The sequence below is a fragment of the Astatotilapia calliptera genome, chromosome 18 (assembly GCF_900246225.1).
Source record: "Astatotilapia calliptera chromosome 18, fAstCal1.2, whole genome shotgun sequence".
Classification (NCBI taxonomy): Eukaryota; Metazoa; Chordata; class Actinopteri; order Cichliformes; family Cichlidae; genus Astatotilapia; species Astatotilapia calliptera.
This window is the reverse complement of record NC_039319.1, coordinates 21,248,310-21,267,984: the sequence shown is the minus strand read 5'-3', so window position 1 is coordinate 21,267,984 and position 19,675 is coordinate 21,248,310. Positions and strand designations below refer to the sequence as shown.

Here is a 19,675-nt window from a genome sequence, read left to right as displayed (position 1 = left end):
TGGTATAATCTTTTAATAACGTGAAGAATCCCCAGAGTTTAAATCTTAAGAATTACTACAGTCGGATGTTTTTTTGTGATTCTGTACAAAATGTGCACTGCGGATTGCGTCATTTATGAATGGCGAGTTGGGTGAAAAAAAGCCACGTGAAGCAGAGCTCCTTCAGATTGGGCAATGAAGCCTTCGTAGTCTTGTGTCCCTCTCCGATTGGTTGTGATGGGAAGTGGGCGGGCCTCGGCCTGCCAGGGGTCGGGGTGTATTTTCACGCTGGAGGAGTGGAGCTGCGCTTGTCAGAGACAGAAAGAGGAACTGGTGTGCAGTCTGCGGCTTGTCGTGGTTTCAGGGATGCTTCACATCGAGGAGCAGTGACGACCCGAGCACAGGAGCCCCGCAGCGCGTCGCTTCAGGTCATCCCAGCGACCAGAGCCCGAGTTTAAAGCAGCCAGTGTTCGTGAATGGAGCAGCAGCAGCGGGGTCTCTGTAGCGTCACCGCCTTCCAGTGTGCAAGCCGCGGGGCCGGGGTCTCCAGCGGCCAGTCCTCCATGCGTCTGTGCATCACCTCCACGGCCGGCAGCCCGGTGGAGCTGACCGTCCCCCGGGGGGAGACCGTGGAGGCCCTGAAAGCGCGCATCTCCCAGAAACTCAGACTGCACACGGACAGGATCGTACTCCTGCATAAAGACAGGTGAGTTGTTGCTTTACCCTGCATGCTGTGCACTTCCGGGAGTTTAGGTAAAGCAATTACGTTTAATCCGCGTATTTGATGCGTATGTGGGGTTTCTCCCCCCGGTTTGACCCATTAAAGCTGATTTATGTATTATAAATTAGGCACCTGACTGCAGGGACGCTCCTGGACCAGGGTGTAACAGATGGCAGCAAACTGACTCTGGTCCCAGTCATCGAAGCTGGTTTACTGGTACGTAAACTAATGCACATCTTAGACTGGCTGTTCTGTAACTTTGACGCACACATATAATCAGACTGTTTATTATATTGTGCCGCACAGTGCTCGACTACCAGGGCTGAAAGGACTGTTATGGATGTGTTGGAAAGTTTAACAGAAGTCCAGGTGAGCGTTTTAATTCTTTCTCACTGTATGCTTGAAGTAAACACTAGAAACTACCGTTTGCATGTAATAATATTGCTATTATATTATTGCATGCACCCATTTCATTAAATACAGCTTATTAGTTCTCGGTCGGACTCTATTTTGCCTTCCAACCTGTCTTGATTCTTCACGGCAGGAAACTCAGAGACTTTGGTTTATATTAACATCATAGCCCCACACAGATACATCCATGAACTGAATCTCCTGTCCACCACATCCTAAAGGTGCTCTACTGGTTCTAAAGGTGCCTGTGGAGGCCATTAGAGAGCAGTTCAAGAAACCAGAATGAGCTCATTTCAGCTTTGATGTGTTATCCTGCTGGAAGCAGCCATCAGAACACGCTACACTGGTAGTTATAAAGGGATGGACATGGTCAGCAACAATACTCAGGTAGACTGTTGTGTTTTAAGGGTGCTCAGCTGATAATAAGGGGGCACAAAGTCACATCGTTGCCCCACCAGCAGCCTGAACTATTAACACAAGGCAGGATGGATCCACGTTTTCCTGTAGTTTGCACCTAATTCCTTCTGTAACTGCTGAATGTCTTCTGTTGTCCAGTCTTGGTGAGCCCGTGTGATCTGTAGCCTCAGTTTCCTGTTTTTAGCTGACAGGAGAGCCACCCAGTGTGGTTTTCTGTTACCGTAGCCCATCTACTTCAAGGTTCGACGTGTTGTGCTTTCAGAGCCTATCTTCTGCATACCTTGGTTGTAACAAGTGGTTATTTGAGTTCCTGTTGCCTTCCTATCAGCTTGACGCAGTAAACAAGGCTTCTTTTTTTTGCCTTTCCTTCCTTCCGCACTCTGATGCTCGTCTTGACCATGCCGACATGCCTAAATGTGTTAAGTCGCTGTCGAGTGATTGTCTGATTACATATTTGCATTAACAAGTCGCAGCACAGGTGTGCCTAACAAAGTGGCTGGTGGGTGTACAGTCTATGGTAGAAACCGGTTGAATGCATGAATGAGGCAGAGAAACGTATTAAAAACCCTTTAAAAAAATCAATCGATAATTACTCGTCTAAAGACCAAGTTCGGAGGTGCATAGTTTTGGCTACACACACGTCATTCAGCCTGTAATTATCAGGATTTCCATCTTACTTTTACTTTTTATTTCAGTATTACTGTACTCGTAAAATGAGGACTGACCTGTACACATATAGAGTCCTAATAATAGCACAAAAACAACTGCACTTTTCTTTTCTGTACTGAACACAAGCAGCAAACATTCACAGACAGTCAGGGTGGAGAAATGTAATCCTATCTATTTATTATTACAATATTACAGTTTAGGAAAGAAGGGGTGGGGGTGAGACTTCAGGGGGAGGAATGCTGGAGCCGTTACCTGTTCCTCTTTCTACCCCCCAGTCCCTTCTTTACTTCCCTTTTTTCTTTTATTATTTTTGTCTTTATCATCACAGCTGTTTCTCATACTTGCTGTCTTTTCTCACAATATGCTGATATCTTTGTCCATCTGTTCTCTTCCTTCTTCTTCATGACGTGTCGCTTCTTCTCTTTCTCTTTATTTATCATTTTCTCTTCCTCTTTCTCCTTTTGAACTTTCTTTTCCATCCTTTCCAGATCCTCTGCGTTGCAGCAGTATATTTTACATTCTAGTAAACTTTGAGCCACTTCCAACAAGTCTTTAATATGAAGTTTTAAAAAAAATAAATTACTTTAGACAGCGTATCTGGCCTTCATCTTGCACCCGTCCACCTCTTCAAATAATTTCTCACGCTTCTCTTTTTCCATATCCTGCGCTGTCCTGCTCTATATTTCATCTTTGTGAGACAAGAGTTCACTTACTTTTCCCAGCCTGCGCTGTGAGTGATTGTTCAATAAAGATATATATTTTTATGTATCCTTTATTCAACCAGGTTAGGCCCACTGAGGTCAAAGATCCATTTTACAAGAGAGACTTTGCAACATAGATGCATAAAAACAAACATCGGATCCAATTAATAACATTAAAACATACATAGGTGAGATAACCTTCATCATTTTTGTAGTTACCAGAGGCAATAACCCACACAGACACACACACTACACAGTCTTTAAAGCTTTAATAAAGGTGTGGTGAAGCAAAGCGGCAGATTTGCTATTTAAATTTACATCTCTGTGTGGTAGATTCCTCTGTAATCAGAGGTTACGTCATTGAAGCCATTCAAATTGACCCACATGAGAAATTCATGGGAAACATCCATGAATTTCTCATGGTTTTCTTGGTTATCAGTGTATTGTGGTTTCAGATAACTGTGCTGTAAACTGATAGCACCGGGAGAAGAAGAGTGAAACTTTCCTGTCTGTCCCTGCAGATTAACGACTTCCTGTCTGGGCGCTCACCTCTGAACATTAACCTTGGAATCGGTGCCCACGTGATGTGTGTGGAGCTCCAGCTGTCGGCGCAGGACGTGAAGGAGCTGCTGCTGGACTCAAAGGCTCACGGCAGCAATGCGCAGACGGCCAGCAGCACGAACCACCCTCACTCTGCCTCGGCGTGGACCTCCACCACTGGACCTGCTACCACATCAGCTTCACAGGCCTCATCTGCAACTCCATTCTCTGTTGACTCTTTGTCCTCGTTTCAGTTTAACACTCAGGGAGCCAGAACTTCACTGAACTCACAAAACCCTTCGGTTCCATCCAGTAGCGTTCCTGCCACAAACTGCTGTAATCCCTCTTCTCTGCTTAATTCCCACTCTGAGCACGGATCTCCGCACGCTCCTTCTCCTCTTTTGCCCTGTGGTTCTCCACATCCGGGTTCTCCTTTGCGAGCGATTGCACCGGTCTGTTCAGCCGGTCCCATCGGCTCCAGCCCGGCACCCCTGAGCCCCACAGCAGCCTCGACCTTCACAGAGGTTAGCCACACACACTCTAACGCAGAAGTCATCCACGTTAACGCGTAACCGAATTTTCACAATAGTCTTTTTGAATTTAAATTAGTGAGAAAAGAATATTTTATTACTCAGACTTATTCCTTAAGGTGGATATTTGTCCCTTACAGAGTAATGCTGATGCTTCATCCACTGCACAGCTGCCCAATCCTCCAGGAGCTGTCATAGAGAGTTTCGTGAGACACTCACCTGGCATCTTCTCTGGGACTTTCTCTGGTACGTCTGATCTGGACACTGCTCAGCAGTTTTTGTTTGGTCTGATTAACATAAACCAGTGATGTTTCCTAGTGTTGCAACTATAAGGGCACTCTTTCTAATCTAATGACCTTTTGAATAGCTGTTTTTAGGAAAAGTAGAGAAAAAAGTAGTAATGACTCCTCTATCCTCTCAGGCACCCTGGCCCCTTGCAGTCAGAGCGGTTTCAGTCATCCTCGACGTGGTGTCGCCATTATTCTCCAGATCCTCAACGACCTCCTCAGAGCCGCCTACCACCACCAGGGGGCTCCAGTTCCTCATCCTCTACACCGCTGTCCTGCTCAAGGCGCTGAAGTCAGCCCGCTGCTCACAGCAGAAGAGCCCAGACCACCAGCGATGCAGAGGACAGAGCCCCTCTGCGGCGCTCCAGGTCAGCTCAAGCTAATATTATTTTGGAAACTCGGAGAGCATGTCATCATCACACGCATGTAAATGCATGCAAATACTGGAATAGTGTGCATTTTAGAAATCAGGACAGGGAAATGGAAACAAAAACAATAAAAAAGGAGACTGTTTATGGCCCCCAGGGAATAAAACGCGCTCGTGTTTCTGTGCTGCGTCATATTTAGTCACGCAGCACTTGTGCAGCAGTTACACGGGCCTGCGTGAGTATAAAGACTATTACAGTCTTAACAGGCGGTGTTAACGACAGCGCATCCACGAGCGTTTACGCTTCCTTATTAGGCTGCGATTCTCTCGTGCTGACGGGGTTTCTCGTGGATTTGTATGTTTGCATTAGAGCTGAAAATATGAGGAAATCAAGCAGAGCAGTTGCCTCGCAGCTTGTCTGTCAATCACTTCTACATAGTTAGGTGCTTTTCTTTCACCTCATAGCTGAGGAAACTTTGAGGGTTTTGACAGGTGGTGGAACAAGACGAAGCATCTGACAGCTGCAGCTTTAGAAAATTCAACTAGTCGTGTTTTTACTGCGTCAGAGAAACAAACTGATTCTGGGTCGGAGCTTCGGGAGGTCGTCTTGACCACGTCTGCGTGTTATTGGCTGATTGGATGTTTGCATTAATGAGCAGACATATAAATTAAGCCTGACAAAGTGGCTTTTGAGTGTATTTCTTATGACCAATGCAGTAATTAATGGTGGAGAGCACACCTTAACATTCACGTGTCTGACCCATTTCTTTCTTCTTCTCTGTAGGTGACGTAGCCCACGAGGGTCCCGTCGTGCACTCGTCCACAGAGGAGAATCAAACGCTGCACTGTAAGCTAGAGCACCTCCAGCTCCTGATGCACGAGAGGCGTCTACGCAGGAGGGCTTGCAAGACCTCGCGCCTCTCACAAGGCTCTCATCCGTACCAGAAGCGCCACCATCACCCCTAGTCTCTGAATGTAAAAAGACCCGCTCACTATGATAGATACCAGAGCTGACCTTGCCGTACAGGGCTACGGAAAAAAAATGAGCCTTTGTTAGTATTTTTCTACTATCTGAAACTATACGTCTAAATGTTGTGGCTTTTTCTGTGATGTGTAATCTGAGTCTGTCCTTCAGTGACTGCAGCTCCGGCTGTTGCAGTATGTAGCACGTGTCACATAGATTTCCCTGTTGGTGTTTTACTCTACGTACTCTGATGCCTTAACTGTACATGTTTTGAATGTAAGACTGTGTTTCGTTCCATGCAAGCAATGTTTCTTGAAAATATCTTATTTATGAAATAATAGGAAGCAAAAAAAATATGCAAATAATAAAGGGAAATAATACAAAATCTGAAAGCGTTTATGAGTGGAGCCTGTTCTTTTTAAATGAAGAATATAATGTTGCCTTCGTCTGTTAAACTGGATTTTTGTTGGGTTTTTTGGGGATAAAAATGTCTCAGCCTTATTCTACTGATCGTCCTTTCTGTTTGGTTGTCACAGCTGCTCTTGTATCTGTGATCAGGAGATATGTGTGGTGAAGATGAATGATCTACTTCTAGATTAAATGCTACGTGCTTTGTCTTGATGCGTGCTCAATCATCCAGGTGAGAACAACTGAACTGAATGCCGTTTATAAAGCTGGGAACACCTGCAGTCGGCACACTGGGTCAACAGAAGCAGCCTTCCAGGTTACTCTGTGACCTCTGTGCTTTGTCGCTTTTCATTATTAATAGCCGCATGAGTTTCAGAGAGGTGATGCCATCTCTCTTCGTGGAGCAGAGGTTTCAAGAAAATCTCAGTGATGCTGTAAAGCTGAGCATTACGATTTAAAATAAAACTGAAATATTGGTTCTCCTCGACAGTAACGCAGGAAGTAGAACGTGAGCACTGATGTGCAGCCAACCAAGACTCCTTACACTTCTTCCATGACAGCAACTGAACATTTCAAACTGTTTCGAGCGGGCCGTTAAAGACAAGCATAGCGTAGGGTCTAAAACGTGATGCTTGAGATACCAGAATTTGCGTGAATAACTATGTGACTTGTTAAAGCTATGACTGGAATCTTAAGAGGCACTCCAATGAGTACTTTGTGAAAAATGCCATAAATTGAAGCGTTCGCCTCTCTGTAGCCAGCGTGTCTGATGCTGAGCTCACAGGATGCAAATCACAGCGGCAGAACATGAAGCTGTTCGAGGTGAGCTGAAACATCTGTGCCTGCCTTCGCTGCTGACGTGCAGACAAACACGAAGCCTTGCTCGGGTGTAGCCTGTGTGATCTGCAAGCTGAGAAGCGTGTGGAAGCTCACTCGTTCGGCTATCAAACGACGATCAGCACACAGCTGGGGACTGCAGCGCGAATGCTGGCGTTGTTTTCGGTGCAGCTCTGTTGATCGTGATCACGGAGTGTGCAGCTGCAGCAGCAGCACGCCCGGCGCCACATATCAGACAGCACACGGCTGCTCGTCCTGAATCCTAAAGAGCGCCTGTGCTGCAGATTCGGCGCTACAGGCACAGTCGGCCATGATAGTGTAGCCTACACACTGCCTGCCCCGATGAATTCATTTTGGCGGTATCGATCCAATGATTTACAAGAAAGAGGATGAAACCCTTTCCCTGCACGCGGATCTATTCCTTGTAGCGCTGCAAGGACGTTGCAGATCAAAGCTATGGGTTTTCGAGCCTCCTACACAGACGTTCATTTCTCTCTCTTTGCCTCCCACACACACCATTCAAACACACTGCATCGCTTAGGCGTGCATGTGCAGATAAATCTTCCTCCCACACAGACAAACAGGACTTCGGCCCCACACACCTGACCGCCATCGTGACTCACGCAAACAAAGCACTCGAGACGTGCAAAATAAACACAGTTGAATCATTTTCTCCGTTAACTACATATGAAAGCGACTTGCAGTTATGACTGGCATTCATCTGACTGCACTCAGTGGTTTTAATTGTGCTACCACGCTGTTATTTTACTGTGCTTGAAAACAAAGCATCTCTGGAATGATTATTAATCTGGTTTCTGTTTAAGGCACAAATATACGCGGATACTTTCAGTTTAATGTGTTTGGAGGCCACTGGCAGGAGGACATTTCTACATCTATATTTTTGGTTGCGAAGTCAAATCAGATACAAATTATTATTCAAATCAGAGTACGGTAATCTGTGCTGCTAGGAAAACTACTTGGAGATGAAAAAGCCCAGAAGTGACTGATGGGTTCAAGGGCATCAGGGATCGGCTCTGAGTACCTTGTTCTTTGCAGGGGGATACAGCTGCCAGGCAGGAGGACTTCGTGGATGTAGTGGAAGAGGAAATGCAGGTGAGCTGTCTGATAATGGAGAAATCTAAAGATAGATTGAGGCGGAGGCAAATGATCCGTTGTGGCGACCCCTAAAGGCAGCAGCCGAAAAACGAAGAGGAATTAAATGCGGCCCAACCTCAGAGCACTATGCTGCGTCACCCCAACACAAGATGGCGCTGTTGGCGGCTGTTCTAATGGTCTGCCGCCCAAACAGCAGTAGAAGAAGGAGTGAGTGCGCATTGCAGTGAAAAGCGGATCGCGCTCGTTCTTCTCCCTCATTCGACCTGCATCGCCGCTCCCAGTAACTTCCCTTACATCTCCGTGAGAGACAAAGGTAAACGCTTTCTCTTTGTTACGTGTTGTTTCTACACGTTGCAAGTTATAATCTTATTCATGCATCTATATTTGTAAAGTATGAAACGCATATTTTTTTCCAATGTGACCTCTTTCTATTGATTGAAACTATTTTTAACCGGCGTTTGATCGCTTTTTTTATTTGATCGTTTTAGAATGTTTTTTCGATGTGTAAATGCTATGGTGCACTTTGCAGAAATAGGTTAACCTATTTATTTCCCCCATATTAATTGGGGTAGTTAGATTAAGCTGCAAAATAAGGCAGCTGGCCACCCCTTGAGATGGCGCAAAGTAGCTCATTGAAACAAAAGCGTGTAGCGCGGTGCTACAAAATGGCGCTGGAAGAAAAACCGCCAGCTAATCCGCTAACGAAACTGCGCCACGTTTTCAGGCCCCAGGCCTAGGGTGACTCCATTTTGACTTTTGTCGACGATCATCGATTAAATATGACGTAGCTTTAAGATAAATTCAGATTTCATGGTCTGTTAAACGTCGGGAGGTATGTAGGCCATTACTACGCAATCAGTGATCGCCATTTTATGAAACTGCTCCGGTGACCTACTTTCTCATTGCGGCTAACCCTAACCCGACTGTGCGTGTCGACGGTTTTTCGCCGACAAAGGGCCCCTTTTCAGTTTTAAGGATTTGTGGGGAGACTTTTTTTTTAAATTGCTTTCATTTTTTTGTAGCTATAACAAAAATGTCGGACGAGGGAAAATTATTCATCGGAGGTCTGAGCTTCGAGACCAACGAGGACTCTCTGGCTGCGGCTTTCGGCAAATACGGAACCATCGAAAAAGGTAATTAAACCTCTTTACCCCTCTTGAGTATATAGTTTAAAATTACTTCAGACATCAATATTTTACTAAATATGTGGCCTAATCGGAATTTCTCCCTGATTAGTGGACGTGATCAGAGACAAAGAAACCGGAAGATCTCGCGGGTTTGGCTTCGTGAAGTACGACAATGCAGAGGACGCTAAAGACGCACTGGACGCCATGAACGGAAAGGTAAAAATCACGCTACTCAATTTATAATCGAATTAAAAAATATTTATAGTTAATGTAATTGTATTTATATGTTTTTACATTTCCTGTTGTATTGCAGACGCTGGACGGACGTGCTATTCGGGTGGACGAAGCTGGAAAGGGAGGGCGCTCAAGAGGAGGTTTTGGCTCTGGCCCACGAGGAGGCAGATTTAGCGGCTCCAGAGGGAGAGGTGGGCGTGGTTATTCCCGAGGTGCGACGTGGGAATATTTTTAAAAAGTTGAACTTAAAGGTTTATTCTAACACTATCGAAATTAAAACTGCTTTGTTTGTAATAGGTGGATATGGTGGAGACAGAGGGTACGGAGACAGGAGTTATGGTGACAGAAGCTTTGGTGGTGGAGACAGGAGCTTTGGTGGCAGTGGATACAGGAGTGGAGGATATTCCTCAGGTGGCTACAGAGAAAACAGGTAAATAATCGGAGCTTAAAATTGTTTAATGCACTTTATTTTTACTGTATTTTAAATGCAAGTTTCTTGTTTATATAGGGGGCAGGGTGGATATGGTGAGCGTTCAGGATCTGGATCCTACCGCGATGGATACGACAGCTATGGTAAGCATCAATAATATGTATTTCAGGTATTTGGGTGCATTTATGTTGGGGCTGTCTGTACAAAATCTAAAGGAACACTGAAAGCACATCTCAGTAACTGGCATAGTCAAACTGCGCAGCACTCTAATTTTTAAATACCTGCTTTAAGTGGCGGGTTGAGATGCTGTACACTCCAACACTGTAAATTGAGATTTCACAGCCCCAACATGGGAAGCCTATCACCATGTATGCCCCTCAGTTTTGTGCTTAACTTGATGCCTCTTTCCAAACGGTTGCCAGATTTCTTTTGTGCCCTTCTCTGACAAAGAGGCTGGAAACCATTTGAACCACTTAAAGCAAACCCCGAATTTCACGTGTTCTCAAATTGCGAGGAAGGCAAGGACCCCCTTATGCAAAAAGAGGGAGGGTTGTTAGGCGGGTTGAAAGGGGAATATTTGTAAAACTCCAGTGTTCGAACTTGCAGTGTCTTTACCTCTGTGCCCACTTCTTATCCTCAGCTACACATGAGTAAACATCTCCCTGATTCAAGATCTTCACTTGGCTGGCTGTTTTTCAAAGATGCGCTCCTCAAGAAAAATGTCCACGTGTTTGCTGACCTTAGTTCTGTAGTTTTGTTGTAATAGTTCAGCATCTTTAAAAAGAAGAAAAATGTAGCAATGGGTTTTGGTCATTCCTTATAAAACCTGTTACAAATTACAGTTAAAGAATCTTAACCATGCTTAATTGGACTCATTTCTCAAAGATCGTGCAACTAAAAGGCATCTGTAATCTGATACTGTAAAGTCCCATTTTTGGGGATCAAGACAGTTCTCAGTGTGGCTTTTCATTGAACAGCCACTACCATTGCTCTAAACTTTGTCCAGCATTTGAAGTGCTTCCTGATTTGATTCCTTTTCTTATATATTGCAATATCTGGGGCTTGTTTGTGTTCCTTATTTTCCCCCTCAGTCTCTGACTGACCTACCTCCTGCCAGGTTTTAAACTGAGAGGAAAGATATATGCTCATAAACAGACTTTTGGGAGACTTGATGCTAAATTCAAATTAATATTAAAAAAAGAAAAAAACCTTAGTTTAACTGAGGCTCCTGTTTGTTCAATTTCCCAAAAGAGTGAATTCCTTTCAGACTGGTGAACTACACATCCGAAGTGGCCGGCTGTTCATGAAGTTGCAAATTGCAGCATGCTACAGTCTGTCCAAGGTATCTTCTGTGCTCTGCTCAACATCTGCATTTTTAATGTGCTGTAAAATGGACTAATCTTGTTTAAAGTGATCGAGAAATGTAACTTTGTTTCCCTAAAGCTTATATATATCTCAAACCGGGAACAGTTTTGTACTTTTTGTTCTTTGTATGATCAACTTTTTTTTGTCAGTTTGGCTTCATGGAGCCTATTAAACAAATTGTGGAAAATCATCATGATTGTTGCCTCTTAAAACAACCGCATGGGGACTAAAGCTGAGCGCTGTAGGCTCATTTTAATGTAATGCTGCGTGAGAACTAAATCATCTGCTTGATGCAATCAGATGGTGCCCATCTCTGGACTAAAGTCAACAATTTGGTAGGCTAGTCCAAGTTCTCAAAGCTTAAGAGGGGAGGGAAGGCTGTTACTGGGTATCTGTAAAGATCCACACAAGTTTAAAAGGGGGGGGGGGAGCACAGTTGAATCAAGTGAATCCTGTACATGTTAAACGATCCATGAGCCGAATGTTGTACCTACTAAGTGTGCTGATCAAACAAAGTGGCATATGGGGGAAGTTGGTGCCTGGTCATGTTCATGCTTCATTACGTTCAAGAGAGGTCAAGAGCTCCTTCAGTATCCTACAAGTCCTTGGAGAGTGAAGTGTTGCGCCTACCAACAAGTGCTCCTCAGAGATGAAAGCTGCTCTTGCCTAGTCAAATGTGAAGAAAGTAGGCCAGTGCACGTGAGGTAAAAATCTCCTTTTGCTTTGCTCACATCCTTGAAACTAAGTTCTCATTGTTGCCATGAATACCTTCAAGTTAGCTGCTGTTTAGTCCTCTGCTTCAGATGTCTCCTACAAACATCACAAGTCCTCTTACCTGATTCTAAAGTCCATTGGGAGGTGGGGTTTCTGTCTGGGATATTAGTGCTCCACCTTGAGTCCACCAAAAAAATGCATTGGTCCTTTAAGTCGGGTAGTTTTGTGCTCAGTCCACTTTGGTCACTAGTCCACAAATTTGCTCCTGTAATGTCCACAAGCCCCAATTCATGTGTAAGGTGTCTAGACTGCATTCACTTTTCCTTTGTACCTTATGTGGTGAGTCATTAATACTGCATGCAGTTTGACTTCAAGCATCAGTTGGCAGGTTTAATCCACCCATTTCTCCTCCTCTAGACTGAAAACTGACTGGATGCTTCAGTGGGTCTCGTCACAGCTGAAGTAGCTGGATTTTTAGGCTGCAAGATCTCATGCAGTTGCTGTATCAGGTAAGTTGTAAAGCATGTTGTTACTCAAAGCTTTTGGTGGTTTTCAGTTTTTTGTTTTGTTTTTTTGCTCAAAACTGGAATTTTGTCAGGCTAAATAAGATGTTTGTTTCAGGTCCAATGAGCAGTGGGGTGACTGTCAACACGAAGGAATCTCCCAAATTCCTGAAGCACATTTCCTGATGTTACAGTAAATGTCGCAAACTGGGAAAACAGCATTACAGAGCTGCAGTTGATAGACAAACCTGACTATGTAGTTTTGCTTTGGCTTGAAACGTGAATAAAATCTGACACAAAAGAACTTGCTGTGGTGTTTCTTTCTTTGTAAACACATGCCTGAGGATTTGCTTACTTTGAAACTCACATTGGCTTTTTATTTCTAAAGATATAGAGACATGTCAGAATGGTTTAAAGGTAGGAGGGGAAAGTAATGTAGTTGAGGAAATATTGTGTGCTTAAGTTTAATTGTCATAAGGAAGATGCACTAGGGCCAGATATACATTTGTGTTTAAGTATGTAGGGTAATGGGTCATTGGTACAAATTTGTAAATAGCTGGATATGAATAGTGTGTAAAATACTACAATCTAATTACCCAGCTCATTGTCTTTGCAGTAGTCTGGTGTATGTAAGCCAATTTCAATTGGTTAACATCTCACTTGTCAAGCTGTTGTGTTTAGACACACTGATGCTACCAAGCTATTACTTGGTATTATTACATACTTGGTAGAGGTAATAACTAATACTTGGTCTTTGTAAGATTTGAAGGATTACATTAGAAGTTTAACGTGATATGAAGTTGAAATATAATCAATGCATCAGATATGGCAAAAGTGTAAGATGCAAATCTTGACTTATGACCCAATGTGTACGTGACAAGTGCAGCCGACTGCGCACACTTACACACAGGCACATGAAACAAGTCCAGCAGGTTTGTTTACTATGCAAACATGAAGGCTGCTGGTTTGTCTTGTAAATTAGGACAAACAAGTTTAACAGGATGCACCGCTGTACTTTTTCTGTGGTTTCATAATGGCTTCATCTGAAAAGGTAATCGGACAACTTTGTCTTAATCTTCAGTGTAATTTGATCAGTGAAATAAAAGCTAATTACTACCTCAGTTTGGAAAGCTGATAATCAGGCAGTGGCTCACTTTTGTCAGTGTGCACTGACCTCCACACTGTAGTTCACCAAACTCATCTTCCTGTACTTGGCACACGTGTGGTGTCACATTTTACAAAGGAAGAGCTTCAGACTAGTAGATTTTGTGCTTGAGCACTGAGTTACATGTACTAAAAATACAAAATAAGGATTCATATTTAAGTATATTAATTCATTATTTAAATAAATATCAAGCATTTGGATGTCACAGCTGGTAGGTGTGTTAGTACTGTGCTAGTTCCTGTAGAAAAATAACTTCATGAAATAAGAAATAAAGTACACTACATGGCTATAAAATGCAGTGGAGTAGAAGTATGACAATAAATATCTGAAACAGTACTGACATAAGTAGTTTTAGTTTCGCCCAAATTAAAGAACTGACACAGAAGCCAAGATCAGGTACAGAAAAACAGACACTTTAATTTGGAACATTTACAAGCTGAAGTGAACAACCACACAGGTCCAGGTGGAGGAGCTCGGGATGCTGGTGGTCTCGGTGGTGTTCACACGTACCACAGGAAGCCGAAACGCTTGTGCAAAAGCTCTTCGCGGGGCCTGAGGTTGAACAGCTCCTCTGACAGAGGGGTGACCCAGCGGTCTGTGTGAAAGACGCTCTCGCCAACCTGCACGGGTTAAAAAGATGCACAGTCAGCATCAACACAGGAACGCTGAAGTTCAGCGACAGACCTGAACTAAAATATAGATTCATTTGTTACCCTGTTTACTGAGTCTTATGTATTTTCACTTTGCATTTTTACCCAAACATACTTGGATTTTTGCAGTTTCCTTTATTTATTTTTTCCTTTCAGCTGCAGTAGTACGGGGTTGTTTAAATTGTGTCTCAGGTTAACCTTTGCATCTCAGCAGGCTCACAGCAAGTAAGGTAGGTGGGAAATCTAGATAAGTGTTATGCTTACAAAACAAAGCTGAAAATAATACTGTCGGTCAGTGCGTTTAAGAGGAAAAGTCAATCATCTTTTCTGTGTTGGACTGTACGCACCTATCTCAGCTAATATTTGTACGAAATGCAAATGTTTATAGTATGATTTTTCTTTGGTGTCTGAACCGTTTTAAAAATGAAAACATCAAGTATATTAAAAACTAATGAAAAGGCATCTATTAAATAATGTTGGACAGGTCATGAAAAATTCTTCTCTATAATTATATCATAAAGATGCTGTATATGAAAAAAAGTAATAAATGACTAAAAAATAATGAATAAGCAGGAGCAACTGATTTTTTTTAAACTTCTTACCTTCCAACCTGGAACGTCCTTCATGATGACTACCTCCTCTTCCAAGTTTTCCCTCAGCATCCGTAAGGTCCTAGCACAGAGACAACATTCAGCTCAGCATTTAAACAGCTGACCTGTGTTTGCAAGCTTAGGCAGTATAAAAGATGGACATAGTTCATGTGTCTGAAAAGGTCAATGGCCTTCAACCTGCATTCTTTCTAATGGACAGCAGAGGGCGACTCCTGTGCTTGAAAAAAAACCCCAAAGCATTCCCAAATTCCTCTGAGACCCCAGTAAACACTTTCCTGATGTGTTTAGGGACTCAGTTTGTAGTTTGTGTTTGTACTGAACAAACCATTGAGGCCATTTTGTCAATGAAAGTCAATCTGGGAGTCAGGAAGGAGAAACACCTCAGTTTGAGGCTTCATAATAGACAATTACAGACCAACATTTAGGTGATCTAAACGTTGGTTGGCTGCCTATGTCTAACTATTATATACAGTCTATTGTTGTAAACACCATTGAAAGAAAAAAAAAACAAAACCATAGTAAGCATGCACAAAAGTGCTCAGTCACCTTCGGTCATGCTCTGCCTGCAGCAGAGGCATCAGAGCTATCCTGGCTTCCAGCTCTTCAATCTGCAGTCGCCTGCAACACGCAAACACGCACACACAGTTTGAGACTGAGCAGTGCACACAGGTGTGATAGTAAGCAAAACCACATCACAATTCCTTGACATTTCTTACCTCCTCTCTCTGTTCCACTTGAATAGCCTCCAGTACCCAAAGACCATGATGCCAATGCCAATGCCAAACATACTATATCCTGCAGGTTAAAGAATGAATGAAGCAACAGAACATTATTGAGTATTAATGCACATTTTTAACATCTTTAAGTAGGTTTACATATGTATTAAAGCATTTACTATAATAATAGCTGCACAGGCTTATGCTGTTCTAACGTATTATACAGGAGAACTCATTGAAATATCCATCAGAGAATTTGCTTTTTAACAACATCAGACCCTGTTGGAGGAGCTGACATTCACATACGGTGTCACCTGCGTTCGGCCACAACTTTGGAAATAAATTCCCATCATTACATGTGGAAGATGTGGAAAACCTGAGTACGCTTCATTTTAAAGCAGTTTCACTGTGATATAAAATCATCAGACTGCTACTGCTGACTGATGCCTCTTTGAGACTCATTTCAGATCTTTCTCGATACTGTCAAGTAAATGGTGCTAAAATTCAGTGTCCTGTACTGCCCTACAACGCCTTATAAAATTACTATAAAATGGATATTACCACATACTTTTTGGTATAGGGAGGAAAAATGTGTGAAAATTTCACAAACCAACTTAATGAGGTTCCATTAAAACATTTTTCCTTCTTTTTTTTTTCAGATTAACCCATTATTCACATGACGAAACTAATCTGCTGGAGTGCTGGAGTAACAAACAGGAAATAATCTTAATTTAACACTTAACATTAATATGTATAGCATTCTTACTGCAACCACTATCTAGTCATGGAGTTTAACACAGTGTTTATATGCATTTTATACTTTTTACACTTTATATTTTTACTTACCAGCCAAAAGCCAAGCAAGTAAGGTTTTACAACTCAAACGCAGGTGGGACAGTTTAGATAAAAGCGTCTAAAAGTCACTGTTTCTGTAGCTGCTGCTCTCTGAAACTCTTTGCAGTGCTTTTCAGTTGCAGTGTATTCTGATGTGTAGTCTTGTTGGCATTAAGTCTCTTTTTGGGTTCACATTAAAATAACTTTTATTCGTGGTCAGCTTCATTTGAAATCATCTATATAACGTTAGTGTCACTAAGAGAGTTTTGTACCAATTATTGTGCCCCAACGTAAAGAGCTGTGCAAAAGTCTTGAGGCGCGCCTGAGCTCTTTATATTTTCTTCCAAGGAGCCAGCCTTTCTCGTAATTTGCAAAGTAGTCTGACCAATCATTCTCCAGGCTTTCTGAAGGTCTATCCAAGCTTTTCTTTGGACATGGCTGCTTTTTCAATAATTTTCAGTCCTTGTACCTGACCACTGTCAAGGGAATGTTTCTTGTGTTTGTTAAGCCACTTAACACTGGCCTTTGAATAAATCAAAACACAAAAAAATGCACTTAACTCAAGGGATGCAACGGTGCTGTGTCTGCACATAACAGACAACTTACCAAAGAACACATTTTAAATTGTATCTTTATGCATTTTGTTACTAGCACCCTGTAACAAAAACCAATTGTTCATTTCTATTCTTTTACTTTTACAATAAAACTCCGAAAGACAACACTGTTTGATAAACATCAGATATTTTTGCACCGACAAGTTAATTGTCAAAGAGCTGAAAGCTTGGCATATTGTAGAATGTTGTGCAGTGTGCACTAAAAAACAAAAACAAAAAAATTCAGTAAACTTGATAAGTGGAGGACAACAGAGATGTCAGGTCTACAGCCATATGTAAAACAGGATATAGGCTCTGTCATGTTTTGGAGCTGCATTTCAGCCAGTGGTGTAAAGACCTTGTGAACACAGTAAAGAAGTGTGGTTGGATTCTGACCCATCGCGCAACACAATCTGGTCTTTTAGTATGTGCTGTAAATGCATGCCTGTATAAAAAAAAAAACCCCACAGTAGTGGAACACTATCAGCCATGGACTGGCCTCCCAAAAACTCAGACCTCAACATTACTGAAGCAGTGTGGGATCATGTTGACTGAGAACAGAACAAAAGGGGACAGAAATACCCAAAGAAGAGCTTTGAATGCCCTTCAAGAAGTCTGAAGAAATATTCCTGAATACCACTTCAGACTACGCTGTCCTAAGAGATCATCTTAATCAATTAACTTAAACTTAATCAAGTAGTTGATTTTACGGCTTTAACACTGTTAACCAAGCAGCAAACGATAGAACAGCTAGAACAGTTTCATCAAATAAAACCTAATCCTCCGTTTAACAGTAGGCATTATCACTTTAACTGAACCTGCAAATTAAACGACTCCCTGTGTTAGCTAGTTAGCATGTCGTTCTAAACCTGTCAATAACAATTCACATTAAAATGTTGCTCTGCTGCAAAAACACTTGTACAACTGTTGTCGTGCTGTTAGTCAAGATGTTCCTTTTAATGACAAGGATAAATGTAAGACCCCGCATACACATTTTTATCTTAGCTTGGATCTTTGTATTTATGCTAACGGGTTAGCGTAACCAGCAAATATCACCTAAACTATCCAACATTTAACAACTGCTGAATGAATCTAAATGTCTGGCTACGTGAGCGTGTGGCGTATGTACCCGAAAGTCCTCGTTTCGGTAGATTTCTCTTATAATCAAAGGGAGCATAGCCTCCCGGAGGAGGCATGTCCTGCTTCACCTTGGACCCCGCCATCTTCCTCCAACCTCCTCCAAAACACGCCAGTGACGTCCCTGAAGACACTCTTCTTCGCTGGTAGAGAAAAACTGTAGCAGCGCTCCAGCGCCCCCACATGTTCGGACATATATTATATTATATTATATTATATTATATTATATTATATTATATTATATTATATCCAACTGTAATGTTAACATATATTTTATAAAAATGTTACATAATGTTCATTTTTTTATGTTGATGTGGTAAAGTGATAACTATAATGCAAATAACAGAATAAAAACATAAATATTCTATAACAAAGAAATGCCCTGAATCTGAGTAAAAGTACTTAAAAAGTGTATAGAAGCAAAGATGGATTTCCTAAAAACATTATGTTGCAAAAAATGCCAAAAGAAAAAAGCTTGTTGAAATATCAACAAGCATCATTGTTGCTTGTTGATATTTCCATTTCATCATGTGATTTCTTGCTGGCTTTGATTTTAGATTCACCTGTTTAATTTTGGACTGAAACACCAGAGGGGCCATTAGCTACGCCTCCCTCGTATCAAGTTTCAGAACTGCCTTAATTCTTCATGGCACAGATTCAACAAGAAGCTGGAAACATTCCTCAGAGATTTTGAGCCATATTGACATGACAGTATAAAATGGAATGTGGTGCGTTTCACCACATCCCAAAGCTGCTCTGTTGGATTGAGATCAGGTGACTGTAAGGCCATTTGAGTACAGATGACCTGAGCTTTGTGACATGATGTGTTACCCTGTTGGAAGCAGCCATCAGAAGGCGGGCACACTGTGGTTTTAAAGGTACGGATATGGTCAACAACAATACTCAGGTAGGCTGTGATGTTTAAATGATGCACAGTTGGTACATTGGAGCATAAAGAGCACAGAGAATACATCCCCCACATCAAGACACCACCATCAGCCTGATCTGCTGATACAAGGCAGTGTGGATCCATAAATTCATGTTGTTTATACCAAGTTCTGACTCCAACATCTTAAGAAATCTTGATTCATCAGCCCAGGCAATATTTTTCCAATCTTCTATTGGCCAATTTTAATGGAGTCATGCAACCTGCAGCCTTAGTTTGCTGTTCTGATCTGACAGGAATAATACCTGATGTGGTCTTCTGCTGCTGTAGCCCGTCTGCTTCAAGGTTGGAGTGGTGTGGTTCACCGATGCTCTTCTGTAGCCCTTTGTTGAAATGAGTGCTTAAAGCTGTCTGGCCATTCTTTAGACTCCATCTGATCTCTAACATCAGAGTATTTTCTTCAACAGAAATGCTGTTAACTGGATCCCAGTAGATTAGCAGTTTGTGAAATATGCCAGCCAGTTTGGCACCAACAACTGTGCTGCATTCAGTCCCTTAAAAAAATAAAATCGCCCTTCTTCCTCATTCTAACGCTCAAATTAAACTTCAGCAGGTCATCCTGACCACATCTACATGCATAGTTGCTACCATGTGAATGAATAGATATTTGTTAACAGCATACGTATGAATTTCGATTCTAGGCCCATAAGAGCAAAAATGTCACAGAGACAGTGATATCCCAAAACAGCAAATGAAAGCAGCA

At 42.3% G+C, this 19,675-nt stretch overlaps 3 protein-coding genes across 6 annotated transcripts; 2 read left to right on the top strand and 1 right to left on the bottom strand.

Moving 5' to 3' along the window:
* The first annotated feature begins 165 nt into the window (after positions 1–165).
* On the top strand, positions 166–6,026 carry LOC113011263 (midnolin-like). The gene is made up of 7 exons (XM_026150723.1): positions 166–685; positions 829–916; positions 1,007–1,069; positions 3,420–3,962; positions 4,109–4,214; positions 4,390–4,623; positions 5,407–6,026. Exons 1-7 carry the CDS (start codon positions 456–458, stop codon positions 5,586–5,588), a joined length of 1,446 nt encoding a protein of 481 aa, XP_026006508.1. The 5' UTR covers positions 166–455; the 3' UTR covers positions 5,589–6,026.
* Positions 6,027–8,148: 2,122 nt separating this feature from the next.
* On the top strand, positions 8,149–12,624 carry cirbpa (cold inducible RNA binding protein a). 4 transcript variants are annotated; one of them, XR_003270502.1, is made up of 8 exons: positions 8,149–8,260; positions 8,970–9,080; positions 9,184–9,290; positions 9,388–9,520; positions 9,606–9,738; positions 9,817–9,881; positions 12,235–12,326; positions 12,439–12,624. XR_003270502.1 is itself a non-coding variant. In XM_026150725.1 (7 exons), exons 2-7 carry the CDS (start codon positions 8,981–8,983, stop codon positions 10,992–10,994), a joined length of 543 nt encoding a protein of 180 aa, XP_026006510.1. In that variant the 5' UTR covers positions 8,149–8,260; positions 8,970–8,980; the 3' UTR covers positions 10,995–11,293. The 4 variants fall into 4 exon arrangements, 3 of the variants coding, with proteins under 3 accessions (XP_026006510.1, XP_026006509.1, XP_026006511.1); XM_026150725.1 differs by lacking the exons at positions 12,235–12,326; positions 12,439–12,624 and adding an exon at positions 10,990–11,293; XM_026150724.1 differs by lacking the exons at positions 12,235–12,326; positions 12,439–12,624 and adding an exon at positions 10,379–11,293.
* A 1,253-nt stretch (positions 12,625–13,877) lies between these two features.
* On the bottom strand, positions 13,878–18,163 carry ndufa13 (NADH:ubiquinone oxidoreductase subunit A13). The gene is made up of 5 exons (XM_026150727.1): positions 18,019–18,163; positions 15,463–15,541; positions 15,293–15,364; positions 14,738–14,807; positions 13,878–14,105 (listed from the first exon to the last, which is right to left on the bottom strand). Exons 1-5 carry the CDS (start codon positions 18,110–18,112, stop codon positions 13,986–13,988), a joined length of 435 nt encoding a protein of 144 aa, XP_026006512.1. The 5' UTR covers positions 18,113–18,163; the 3' UTR covers positions 13,878–13,985.
* Positions 18,164–19,675: the final 1,512 nt, after the last annotated feature.

What these genes read in the sequence shown, in the direction of transcription:
- ndufa13 (XM_026150727.1), bottom strand. Translation starts at nt 18,112, where the DNA reads ATGGCGGGGTCCAAGGTGAAGCAGGACATGCCTCCTCCGGGAGGCTAT. An exon ending in ACCGAAACGAGGACTTTCGG is followed by an intron (nt 15,542 to 18,018) that starts GTACATACGCCA and finishes TTTAACCTGCAG; the next exon opens with GATATAGTATGTTTGGCATT. An exon ending in CAGGCAGAGCATGACCGAAG is followed by an intron (nt 14,808 to 15,292) that starts GTGACTGAGCAC and finishes TCTCTGTGCTAG; the next exon opens with GACCTTACGGATGCTGAGGG.
- cirbpa (XM_026150724.1), top strand. Translation starts at nt 8,981, where the DNA reads ATGTCGGACGAGGGAAAATTATTCATCGGAGGTCTGAGCTTCGAGACC. An exon ending in TGGGCGTGGTTATTCCCGAG is followed by an intron (nt 9,521 to 9,605) that starts GTGCGACGTGGG and finishes TGTTTGTAATAG; the next exon opens with GTGGATATGGTGGAGACAGA. An exon ending in GGTGGCTACAGAGAAAACAG is followed by an intron (nt 9,739 to 9,816) that starts GTAAATAATCGG and finishes TTGTTTATATAG; the next exon opens with GGGGCAGGGTGGATATGGTG.
- LOC113011263 (XM_026150723.1), top strand. Translation starts at nt 456, where the DNA reads ATGGAGCAGCAGCAGCGGGGTCTCTGTAGCGTCACCGCCTTCCAGTGT. An exon ending in GTACTCCTGCATAAAGACAG is followed by an intron (nt 686 to 828) that starts GTGAGTTGTTGC and finishes ATTATAAATTAG; the next exon opens with GCACCTGACTGCAGGGACGC. An exon ending in CTTCTCTGGGACTTTCTCTG is followed by an intron (nt 4,215 to 4,389) that starts GTACGTCTGATC and finishes CTATCCTCTCAG; the next exon opens with GCACCCTGGCCCCTTGCAGT.